A 12,951-nucleotide genomic window follows, 5' to 3' on the forward strand; every position below is an offset into this window, starting at 1 on the left:
CTGACACAATTACAAGGTAAATACATCAACCGTTCAATATAAGTAATAGTGTGCTGATTTTTGCAGATATTTTAAACTCATGCTCATGTTGTTTTCATCGCCTCCCTTCTACACCTCAAATGTCCAGTTCCCAACTCATAACACCCCCGTTTCAGCGGCAATTCATTGTCATTCCCTGTCCTGGTGTCATAGATGGAGAGGAGAGAGACATATTTTGATATCATGACACACTCAACTGAGGACAGTTGCGATTTCTCGTGCCAGGTGGATGTCATGCATGGTATGCAACTCATACCATGACAGATACACAAGAGGTGTGATAAGGATTAGTTATTAGCTAGTATTTTCACTTTCAAACTTCACTTCCATTTTTCCATGTATTTCTATTTTGTTCTATGACATTCCATCTCTTTCTATTTTCCTCAGGCATATTCAGCCAACAGACTTTCTTTTCAGCCACCAAGCATGTTTGTAAGCATGTCATGTGACTGGTATATATCATGGTAAAGATTGAGCTTGACTCATCATGTTTTGTCATGATTCGTCATGCTTTGTAAGATTCCTAACTGTATTTATAAGCTACTTAGTAAGAAGGCTGATTCAGCACACCAAATGGCATTGTTAGTAAGCACATCCTTACCAATCCATGTGATGACTCATGCCATGATTCGTCATGCTTTGTAAACTACACTGTATTTATAATGTAAATTAGTAAACAGGCTGACTCAACACACCAAATGGCATTGTTAGTAAGCACATTCTTACCAATCCATGTGATAATTCATGCTTTGTAATCAGGGCCTCCAAAAGGTATATAAGGAGCCCAATTTTGCCATGTAATAAATGGAGCACTTCCCACCTTCACTCATCTCAAACAGTGTGAGATTAAGTAAGAACCTAAGTACAGGCAAATCATTAGCCTCAAAGTAAGACTAAGAAACATTTATTCAATTATATACTACCTTACAGGGGTTGATTATATAATCTATCAGCTAATCCAACTAAGTTTAACCCATACTATTTTCTTCTCTCTTTTACAGGAAGGGAGACACGATTCATGCTACACATTTCATGCTACACGATACACGAGCACACTAACTCTCAGACACAATTCATACCGTAGACTCAGTATACAGAATCAAATTGTTTTAAACTAACCAAGGAACAAGGAAAGAAGGTATATTGAAATAAATCCTCCCAAGAACTCACACGTTATCTACCACGAAAACTAGAAAAGTTGTAGACCGTGTACTTAAGGACTGGCAATAAGTCTTATCCTATATAGTTGTGTTGTCACTATATAAGCGGCGTACATAAGACCCTTAAGTAAGAGGACACCAGATGTGAAGAGCATCTCCTGGATACCTGTTCAGTGCACTCAAGGGCGTTCAAGTACTGTGCAGAATATTGGATAATCTCAACTTTCCAAGCACATCCAGTCTGATGGGTCACCGCTTTCCATGCTGATACAATATGACCATGTCAAGGTAAAGGTTTCATAAGTTCATTTTGACCATGACACTCAAGACTGTCCAGTCTGACTTTGTGGTTGTCCATGCCTTCTCGTTGGCTAAGCTGCCTAATAGGCTACGGCCCAACCTCTTGGTATTTTTCTTGCTCCCTGTGCAATGCACTTCAGGAGAGGTCACTACTCAGCCATGAAGCTCGATGGTGGGACAATCTCATATGGGGCTGTCCACAGTATATCCAACCGGTTTTCCAAAACAACGCACATCAGCTTCAAGGTTGAGACTTCTCAGTGTGAATTGGCCATTGCTTGGTTACATGATCTCATATACAAATTTGATATTAGACAAGGAAAGGTAGGATCTCATGATATTCGTCTATTTTTATGTCTCATACAGTGCAGATTCCAAATTTCTGGTGCCAAGCTGGTGCAGTCACTTCTGGAACTTAAGTGTGATGGAAACAATGTTCTATTCTCTGTATGGGCTGGGATGCTCTATGATAAGAGCTCGGCATCACTCGCTGGTACCATCCTTCCTCAAACAGAATTTGTGCTAAAGCTTATCCAGAACCTTCAAGAGTATTCTGATACAGTGGTCGCAGATTTTGAGGAACTGCCAAGGAAATACTGCACGTATCATGAAAGCGTGAGATGGTGTTCTTCACAATATGACCAGTGATGTATTCTACTGGAGTACGGATATGAGTCACAGGTAACATTTTGGACATATTCAAACTACGGAGTGTCTGCCCAAAAACTTCGGGGACCCTTCTACCGGTACGTGTTGCTTCGTCTGGCAACAACAGCATCATTTCATGATCATGCAGGAATCCAGGCTTGCTCCGTTGAAGCTCACGAGCGGCACCCTTGGTGAATTGGGTAAGAATCCTGCAACCAAGGTGTGAAGAGCTGTTCATTTGTCGCTCTGTAGCATTCTTAGCCTGGAAATTTATGAGTGGCTGATTACAAGGTCATAGGCCCCTTGTGTCATCTGCAGGGAACAAGAAATAAATCGTCCTCAATTTAAAAGTGAAATATGATGTTTAAACAACATATATGTCCACAATGCTTGTAAAACATCATTAAATGTAAAAACACACATATAGAGTATTCATAATAAGACATCATGAGCACTACAGGACATCTTATTGAGGCGAATGTATAATAGGTAATATAAAATGATCTAATTCTGCCTTGATTAGATCTCGTCACATTTTACAACATCACATCATGACTGAAAAACAAAGAAACATTTCTTGGCAGGTGTACCCAAGCTAGTAGCTAATGTGGTATTCCTCCAAGAAATATCCTTAGCTTTTAACAGCTTCTTGACAAACTTCATACCGATCTCATGAATTATTGGATGGAGTTGAAAGAAGAAGAAAAACATGAAGCAGAGTTGACTCGTTAATTGAAGAAAAAGGATAACAGAGTGATCAGATAGTTACTGCAAGTTTAAGTTAATACTAGTATATTCTTGCAGTTTGAAGGTCTGACACAAGGATTGTGACATATTGGCAATTGGTATTCTCTGATGGCAAGCTACGGCAAGGATGTGAACAGCAAGTAAGCTTCATTTGTCATCTTTCATGATAATGTGATTTCTTCTAGTCCTCCAACTCAAGTCCACGGTGACGGTGTCTCGAAAGACTTTGTATACCACCATGCCGGGCCGGTTGTCCCAACTGCCATTAGCTGTCGGCGCTGTACGCCAGTCACTCACCGGCGCTATATGCCAGTCACACCGGCACTATATGTCAGTCATCACGCCGCTGACACTGCCATAAGTTTTATCATATATGTCATGTACCATAATGCTATGGATAAAAGTTGTATTCCAGCATTCGCAAAGCCTGGGCTACCTTTTCTTCCTCTTTATTTCATGACCACCGAGGACATCACTTCAAATGTTCCGAGTAAACGCGGATCATCAGCCCTCCGAATGGGGCCTCGAAAAAAGTGTAAGCTGTCTCTGATGTTGCTCACAGGTTTTGTAGACTCATCCTATTGTTGACAGCTCCACATCTGATCCACTTATCTCACACAGATGACACTTCGGTCGAACAGTATTCACGTTATGCAATTACCCTTCCCTGCTCACTAACGGTATCTTGAGACTGGAACAGATGGAAGAGACTCCGCTGGAGGACTTCTCTGCTGAGTAAATCAATTGTAACTATCTGTTCCCTCGCTGACTAACATATTTGGTAGCGAGCGGCAAGAGCATCATGTCTTCGAGCAGCTCTTAGACTCTTATCCCGGCCTCCTGGAGCGATTGAAGAACGGGTCTGAAGAGGAAATACTTCACGTTGGAGAATTAGTACATCGTTCTGTACATGGCCGGTGTTTCCTACTTATGCTTTACAGATTGGCAAGGGAGCTGCGGGCGCAAGAGGCAACGATACGAAGACACTGAAGTCCACAGTACTTGATTGGATTTCCCCAAAAGGAGACACGATCCAGCCTCACTTACACAGAAATTCAAAGATCGACCGTGGATTTAACCATGAGCTTACAGGATCCTTACTCTGTCCTGCTGGAATGGATTGGAACAACCCAGAGTATGTATCGGTTTGCTGGTATCTGCTATCCTGAATAACTCATTTGCATTTCTTTATAACAGGACCAAGGAAAACCTATGGAGCGGCAAGATGTCGGTCTGCGGAGACCAATGGCCCATTTTTTGGTCTCCTCAGGAGTCAATTGCTTGTATGTGTGAGTGACGTGCGTCTTTTCACGAAGTCTCCTCACTATATTGCATTCCACCAGGCTTACAGGCACATTTTCACGTCTCCGAGTTCAGTTGAAAAGGAGCCTAAAGCTACACGATCCAGAAATGCTCACCTCCATGGCATGAACTGTGTCACTATTACTTCTATATCTTACATTGCAACCCAGGTTCGTCAAGTGCCATACCTTTGTACGCAGATAATTTTGACATTGACTGAAGGTTCGATTTGCTATAAGTTCCTCCTCGGTGCTCTCAAGGACCAACACGACCACGGATTCTGAAACATTTTACCATAGCCTCCTTGACCTCCTGGAAGACCCCGCAGAATGCAAGGAAGTTGACAGACTGTTGACGTGGTGGAATTGGTATTGTTATATCTCTTTACTATGTCACTAGATCTCATACTGATTGCAATGTATACAGGCAAGTCTTTCCCACTTTGTCTGCTGCCAAGTGACCGATCAGCGCCAACAGCACCTTGTTGAAGATATGTCAAAAATGCCTTGCAGTGAACAGAACCTCAAATATGGATGCAGTCTCTTCATAGTCTTTATTTAAGCATATCCGCTTGTAGTATATCAATTACAACCTAATGACATCCCATTTTTGACTTGCATTTCAAGCTAGCCCTCCAGACCCTGACTACATTACTTTCGAAGGCAGCTCAAGACGACAGTGCAATAACTCTGCTGTAAAATCATAGCTAGTTACAATATCATAGCACTATGTTCTCCTATGTATTATCAATCCACACCAACAAGCCCTGCAGGACAAGACCTGTGGCTAACATTCTGCTTGTGCTTGGGTGATTGACAATAACAACCTGAGATTGTCCTACCTCGACAGCATGAGTATGGAAGAAACAGTGTTACAAATGACCAGCACCTCGGTACCTTACGCAGCCATCTACAACGCAGTCTGGAGTTTGGGGTGCCTGTCCAGCCACAACATCCAGGGAGAGTTTGTCGAGAATAGATTAACTTGCAAGCCTTGCTTATGATGATAACCCTTCAGTGGCCAGATGACGAAGGGCACCACAATGTCATTATTCCGCACATTTGTGCCAAAGGTAGCCCTGATCAAACCGATCATAATTAGCTAGAACTGGTCAACACAGGCTAGTGCTGCCACGGTCCGGTTCAGTCCGGTTCAACGAGGGTTAAGCAAGAACCGAGAACCAAACCTGGGTCTGGTTCTACCAGAGTCGACGAACCCTGGACCAAACCTTCACGAACCGTTCGGAGCGGTCAGGTCCAGTTTTTTTTTGGGTTCGAACGCGAACCGAACCCTAAAATGTCTAGTAGTGAGTGAATTTTTTTGTCGAGTCCTCGTCAATCACAAGTGATGTGAACAGAGTTGATGAATGTATTATGGCTCCAGTTTGGTGGTTCATATGTAAGCAATGGCGTGATCGGATGGATGCAATGCTAAATAAGTCGTGGAGGGCCACATCCGTGGCAGGGCCCGCTACCTGTTTTGGTTGGTCTAAGTCCGATCGTCTCTCCTCACACAATGGGAACTACACTCCTGACGATGGCAGAGTCGAAGCGAAGAAAAGAGGATACAGCAAGGTGTAAGGACAGTGGCAAAGTTCGATGTCCCTTATCGTCTTTGAGCGTAATTAGCTGAGAAGTAGCATGTGGGTCAGTTGAACAACTGGCAATCAATGCCCCAATGTCTTGAATGTCTAGCATGTGCAGTCTGGACTGGCCGGTAAGAGATTGGTTACAGACATGCAACTCCACTTGAGCCTGGACAAGATCAGTTGAATCACACTTGATACGCAACAAGGGAGGGTAAGTGCTGACCTGGTTCATTAGTCCAGACAACGTGTCCTTGATGGCCTTGAAATTTATAAGATACCACATGTTGTCCCGTGATACACAATCTCTTCTCATCTTCTCCAGGTCAATCAGCAGGCTACAGCAACATTAGATTAAATAATGAAGATAGGTCATGCATGTACTTCGGCTTGTCGGGGGCACAGACATTAAGGTGCGTAAACACATGCACGTACAGTGCCTATCCGTAGACACTGTCAAACCCCCTGTGTAGTTTCACAACGAATATCCCACTGACCGGGAAAATGGGCATGCACCGCATCCCTTTGATGCATGCCTGTCTCGCTGCTGCATCCATGCCCTCAAATTCATCTACCAAATCCTGGACCTGAAATCTCACTGAATTGCGAAGATGCTGTGTAGAAGTCTTGGGAGAGTCCGTTCAATGATTACAAGATAGCGCAATATCGTCAATGGTCATTGGTGTGCGAGGTCGAACGGGATTCTGCTGCTGCCAAACAGAAAACTGTGTGCTTGAAATTGTAGGAAGAGAAGATTTGAAAATATGAGATGCAACTGTACATGCTACAAGAAGGAGTTTGTAGAGTAGACAAAAAGAAAGAACCTGTTGAAAGACACAGTTTGATTATTGATAACTAAAATGAAGGAATAAGTGGAGCAGAGGGACAAACGGGAGTGCAGAACATCGAGTTGGAATTGGAGAACTTCGAATATGGGTCTGTAATGCATTGAGCATTGATAAACTAGGTATTGAGGGAGTACGTGAACGTCCTGTTGGACGATGCAAGTGAGTAGAGTGCTAGTGCAGATGGTGTTGAACATACATAACAATCACATTGGTGCTTGATATACCACAATCCAGCGCTTACATCACCAAAGTGAGATTTGAGAGATGATATATGATTGACCAATGGGATCAAGATCGAAGTTGTTGGTAGGAGTTGAAAAGGACTGAAGAAGTTCACAACGTTAACGAAGTTGAAGTGCTCGAGGGAAATGCTTTTGATTTTGACAAGTTGGATTGGGTTGAACAAGGAATAATACCATAGGATATTCTAGATGAGGTTGTGGTGCTTAATTACAATGGTGAGGGTGGCGGATGGGACGAGGCAACATTGATGTCATCGTTAGGAATGTCGTATACATAGCGCCTAGAGTTTTGCCAACGTCATATCGGTTCGGGGTTCAGAACAGTTTGGGACCCATCCAAACCAAAGTCGAACCGTTCTCCCAATGCCAGAACCAAGAACCGTACTATGGTCCGGTTCTGGCTGACACCTGGACCGTGGACCGAACCACAGGGGAACCGGACCAAAAGTCCGGTTCGAACCATGGTTCAGGACCGGACCACGGCAGCACTAACACAGGCTCGCGTTACAATCACATACCTAATGTCCGCATCAATGGAGTTTTTGTTGAAAGTGCAAGGGAAAGCTAGGCTTGCATAACATGAGCACGCTGACACAGATGGGTATTGAGTTGTGATGTCCTGGTACCCTTGGGCTGTAGGCAGTTGTTGTCCAGAACAGTCTGGCCATATAAACATTTATCCAACACTAGCATTGGTTTAAATATGGCAGAAGAAACAAAATCAGCCAAAGGTTCCATGCCAAGACCAATATAGGGCAGAATTATTGTGTATTGTCACTGGTGCTCAACAAGGTGACCATGGGCGTTTTGGGCAGCTTAATCTTCCTGGTTGGTATTGCAATTTTTAGCACTTCAGCGATGAAATTACAACTAAACTATCACATTTGTATGCTTGGTGGTGTCCATCCATCTTAGTCCGGGTATTTAAAGCTTTCTCATGTGGAGTACAATTATGATAGACTTTATACAAATTTTATATCGGATAAAGCTTTCTAATACTTTGTCATTTTCAGGTCATTTGCATGATGGTATTGTGGCTGATAATTGAGATAGGTTAGATTTGCACTGTGCTCATCATCAGTATTCTCTCACACAGACACAGCAACCGATTCAGAGACCTTTTATCACTCCCTCCTTGACCTTTTAGAAGATCCAGATGAGCAGGGAGAAGTAACAGATCTGCTGGTCTGGTGGAATCAGTAAGTGACATGTTTTGGTGTTGATCATTCGAGCTCTTACTTTGATTTAGTCAGATCTTTCCTACTTCTTCAGCTGCTAAAAGGACCTTGAAAATTAACAGCATGCTGTCTAAGATCCACCAAAAGTGTGCCGCTCTCAAGGGCACAACTACTAGTAACTCATAATATTTTTTTAATATATATTATACACATTAGAGCTCTGTAATGTTTATGTATTTCCTATGAACTGAGAACATTTAACACAAACTCTTTGGTACACAACAACACAAAGCTACAAGTTTTCTCATCAGCATTCCTTGTAGGTATCTGTAAGTTGATACAAGTGAGAGAGAGTTTGACAGTGCCACAATATCAAACTAACCTTGCAGCTCGATACCAGACCTGGCCTCGCTGTCGTGATGTGGTAGTGCTCAGCCAGCCATGAACTCCAATGCAGAGACAATACAGACCTGCCTCCACAGAAGAGCACTCTGAGGGGTTGCAAGTGGATAAAATTGAGAGAGTGTTTGACAGCACCACAATATCAGACTGACCTTGCAGCTCAATACCAGACCTGGCCTCACTGTTGTGATGTAGTAGTGCTCAGCCACCTATAAACTCTATTGCAGGGATGATACAGACCTGCCTCCACAGAAGAGCGCTCTGAGCAGCTGTAAGTCAATAACAGTGAGAGAGTGTTCAGCAGTGCCACAACATCAGACTGACCTTGCAGCTCAATACCAGACCTGGCCTCAGTGGTAGCGCTCAGCCAGCCATGAACTCTATTGCGGAGATTATACAGACCTGCCTCCACAGAAGAGCGCTCTGAGCAGCTGTAAGTTGATAACAGTGAGAGAGTTTTTGGCAGCGCCACAACATCAGACTGATGTTACAGCACATGGTCAGCACCTGATCATGATGGTCAAAATGGCAAATCAAGATTTCACCACCAAGTGTTACCTTTAGCTGTCAGGTCATATCAATAACGGAGCTATTTTTCAAACTTAGCATGTTAAGCACATGTTGCCATAGGTGATCACTGCGTGCCAACAGGTGGTGTGATTGGGAGTTTGGGAACTCCTGCCATTTGTCTAACCAATGATTAAGAATTTATTTACTCAACAGGCTGATAGATATTACAGCCATTGCCTTGAACATAAGAGAGGTAGGGGCGGTACTTTTCATCCAAGTAACTCTGGGTATATAAAGCTTTGTCTCCAGATCTATCATAATGATACAGATTTTATTTATTTTAGACTAGATAATGTATTGTATGACATTATCTTTCTGTGGTCAATTGCGTGACGCTGGTTATGGCTGAGTTTAAATTCGGGTCGTCGGCAATCACAGCCATTCCACAGTCTACATAATGAAATCGTGACGGCGCCTACGCGCCCAGTCCCCGACTCCATTTTCGCACGAAACTCGCATCATTAACTTCACTCACACTGCCCAGTATTGGGCTTAAGATAGAGTACATCATGATCAAGCTGTATATCAAGGACAAAAGACAGATATTACGAGATACTAGGATTCTACCCAACCAGAAAGCTCACAGACAGTCGAATGCCCGAAGGATACGGCCTCTTTAACCAGAGGTCACACGAAGAGAGGTCACAAGAACAGGCCAACGTTAGATGTGGTCAAAACAAATTTGTTGTCGGTGAATTTATCTCGTCCAGAGAAATGCAACTGTCCTATGTCGCTTAGTAATGGGAAAGACTACGAGAAATCCCGAAGAAAGCGGATAGAGTCGGCAGAGGTTTTTGGAGATGGGAATACGTTTGAATTCGACAAGAGCCCTCCTCCACTAACGTGGGAGTCGGGGATCAATGTTGACTCTGGCGAGACGAAGCGACAGGACCTACTGGAGGCTTGGAAGATATATCGTAAGTGACACGATCAATCCCATTCACTTCGTTCGTGATACGGGACGATATCCAACGTAAAGCTTTGGGAGGAAACGCATACCTGAAAAATCAAGTTAGCATTGAACAGGATCAAAAAGCTCACCGATCAGCAGTCATGAAGTCTTCCGACGTCACCGCTCTCAGAGCAATTACCTGTAAAATACGTTGACGCAGCGAACAAGAGAGAATGTTGTCCTGCAAACCTGCTTATATGTGCGCTTGTCACCCATCACGCCGATAGCTTTCACAGGAAGCAAGATGGCCGTGGCCTGGCTGATTTGATTGTAGAGATTCGCCTTGTGAATCCCCTCGATATAGATACGATCCGCTTGTTGCAGGATCTTCACTTGTTCGCGTGTGACAGGACCCAAAATCCGAATAGCCAGACCGGGACCTGGGAAAGGATGACGTTGAACCAAAGGCGCTGGTATTGACAGGAGTCTTCCAAGCGAACGGACTTCATCTACATGAAACGGTCAGTGCAATAGGCAATACAGGATTCCCTTGACCAGACCTTTGAAGAGCTCGCGTAGGGGTTCGATTAACGTCCTTGAGAAGCCCACCAACATTGTGATGCGTCGTGGTGGTCGCGCTAGGGCCCTTAAAACTGATGCTCCCGATAACATCTGGATATAGGGCTCCTTGCAATAGCCATTCGATCTTCCCCTTTGCCTGCGCTCCGTTTTCTTCCTTCTCGGCAGCTTCCTCGATCTTCGCTGCTTCCGTCTCGAAAACACCCCATAATCTTGCGTTTCTGTTCCGGATTCTCGACATCATCAAGTCGCATCTGCTACAGTCAGATTGACGCCCAGATCTTTATTCAACTTGTTGCGCTTCGTTGAGACAAAGCATGCCGTTGTCCACCATAATCTGACGCGCGAGTAAGAGTAAGACATAAGTTATGAAAAGAATGTGGTGTGCACCTGTCGCCGATTGTCTCGCGCATTAACTTGGCTGTGACTGTGCTGTCAATGCCTCCGCTGACTACACCGATCACGCGGCCTCTCGGACCACATATCTCACGGATGCGGACGATTTCCTGGCCAATAAATTCCTCCTGCAATGCAGTGAGCATGACAAATAAACGCAACACAGTAATTACTTCACCATTGTCCAATTTGGTCGGCATTGGCATATATTCAGCACAGATCGACCAATGAGCTGCTTTCCTGGCAGGGAATGTGTCACCTCTGGATGGAACTGAATGCCATGAAGCGACTTCGAGTTATGTGCGATGGCAGCATAAGGAGCGGTGTTCGTCCGTCCGATGACATGGAAGTCGGGAGGCATAACGGACAGTTGATCGCCGTGTGACATCCAGACCTTATCAAAAGTCAACTTGGCTTTCGATAGACGAAACGAAGACACGCACCTGCATCTGATCGCCGAGTCCTTCAAACAGGGCGTCAACAGAGCTTACCGATTCACTAGACCTGCTGATCTGAACTTCTGCAAGTCCGTATTCGCGATGATCGCATTTTGCTACCCGTCCCTTGTGATTCCAGCAGATCTCCTGTATCTCGCGTGAGTTAGCGTCCAAGAAGATGCTCGAGAAAACTAGACCTGGAAGGCATAGCGCATGCCAAGGATAGGGACACCCAGAGTATAGATACTAGGGTACACGTGTGGTGCATCGTCGTCGTGTGCAGAGTATGGATATCCGGAGAGGATGATCCCTAGAATTTTGCGTTAGAACGTGGGGTGATGGGAGACTTCCAGACTCCGGAGGCCCTATATAGTATATGATTGTCAATGCATATACGGCCGTGGCCTCACTGGCCTAGTACCCTGACGGGCTGCAAAAGCTTTGCGTAAGTTTGATCAAAAACAATCTATGAGTGGCATACCAGAGCTTAACTTACATAATCACTAACTGAGCTTCCGAGACCTGATATCATGAACATATGGGGTAACGCGTATGAGCATGTCTGAAATTTGTTTTGTAAAAGTACACTTTGAAAATAGCGCCTGCACAGGTTATCCACCGAAAGATCAATGTAGGTACCTCATTTAATTCCGCTGGTGATGGCGAGAAATGCAAAGTTTCCCACGGGGGCTTACAGCTCTTTGCATAAAGGATGGCAGTGGCGTGAAATTTTCATTCAATTAGGAAATGTTGGACTGGGTGAAATTTTGCTCGTCGTACACTCACATTCCCTGTAATTCATTATCACTATGCCATTTATAACTATTCCTGCCTCTAAAAAACACAAGAGCCTGCTAGAGCATGACAGTGACCTTGATTCCAATAGCTCCGATGAGCACGATACTCGAATCGATGCCATTTTCTCTACTCACAACCTCCCACGTATTAGATACAACGCACCTGATAAGATCCTCTGGCGTCAAACTTCGCGGACACGTTATTGGGAGAAGGAAGTTTGGATATTGCCCATTCATCGGCCAGCTCCTGTTGGTCATTGGGTACTCTGTGTTATCCACCGATCCTCCAGGGAATTCTATCTTTTTGACAGTTTTGCTGAAGAGCGCGCTTGGCAACATGACATCAAGGTGAGGGCTCAGCTGTTATGGTATATGCAGGAATGCTGACGTTATCCACATAGGCTATTATGACACTAGCGTCTCGTCTACTATCTATTGCTCGTCAATACCACCCTGCGGTATCACTTGATCTTGGAGGATGGGTAGCTCGTCCACTTATCGTAAATTTATTTGTCATGAAGTCTAAGCTTGAAGTTTCAACTTATATCAGCAAAAGATCTCGACGGTCTTCCTCGACAGAAATCGTGCCACTCTCCGTCAAGTCCACCTTGAGAGTCTTCAATCATAAAACATGGCCGAAATACACGATCAGTCCGTACCATACCATCCTCTTCGGTTCACAGGTTCGGGATCTGCGTTCTAACTCAAATCGTCTCGTGTATTGACTATTAGCGTCGGCTTACTAGTAGTACAGTCACATCATAACAAGGAGATGTCGCGAATTGAACGTATACGCAGAGCTTATTCATTGTACGTCAAAGCTGGCAGA

At 44.3% G+C, this 12,951-nt stretch overlaps 3 protein-coding genes across 3 annotated transcripts; 2 read left to right on the plus strand and 1 right to left on the minus strand.

Moving 5' to 3' along the window:
• Positions 1–1,658: 1,658 nt before the first annotated feature.
• On the plus strand, positions 1,659–2,373 carry DFJ58DRAFT_886705 (uncharacterized protein; the record flags this gene model as incomplete). Its single annotated transcript, XM_041394656.1, has 4 exons — positions 1,659–1,823; positions 1,866–2,114; positions 2,181–2,245; positions 2,304–2,373. 4 exons carry the CDS (start codon positions 1,659–1,661, stop codon positions 2,371–2,373), a joined length of 549 nt encoding a protein of 182 aa, XP_041242894.1.
• A 977-nt stretch (positions 2,374–3,350) lies between these two features.
• Positions 3,351–4,656, plus strand: DFJ58DRAFT_729016 (uncharacterized protein; the record flags this gene model as incomplete). Its single annotated transcript, XM_041385680.1, has 9 exons — positions 3,351–3,429; positions 3,486–3,534; positions 3,585–3,629; positions 3,680–3,788; positions 3,836–4,029; positions 4,099–4,177; positions 4,238–4,366; positions 4,419–4,564; positions 4,623–4,656. 9 exons carry the CDS (start codon positions 3,351–3,353, stop codon positions 4,654–4,656), a joined length of 864 nt encoding a protein of 287 aa, XP_041242895.1.
• Positions 4,657–9,878: 5,222 nt separating this feature from the next.
• Positions 9,879–11,885, minus strand: DFJ58DRAFT_886708 (GMP synthase; the record flags this gene model as incomplete). Its single annotated transcript, XM_041394657.1, has 9 exons — positions 9,879–10,020; positions 10,063–10,112; positions 10,163–10,422; positions 10,469–10,746; positions 10,883–11,016; positions 11,067–11,282; positions 11,332–11,472; positions 11,523–11,635; positions 11,834–11,885. 9 exons carry the CDS (start codon positions 11,883–11,885, stop codon positions 9,879–9,881), a joined length of 1,386 nt encoding a protein of 461 aa, XP_041242896.1.
• Positions 11,886–12,951: the final 1,066 nt, after the last annotated feature.

Source organism: Suillus subalutaceus (genome assembly GCF_016647625.1).
Source record: "Suillus subalutaceus strain FC151 chromosome Unknown DFJ58scaffold_67, whole genome shotgun sequence".
Taxonomy (NCBI): domain Eukaryota; kingdom Fungi; phylum Basidiomycota; class Agaricomycetes; order Boletales; family Suillaceae; genus Suillus; species Suillus subalutaceus.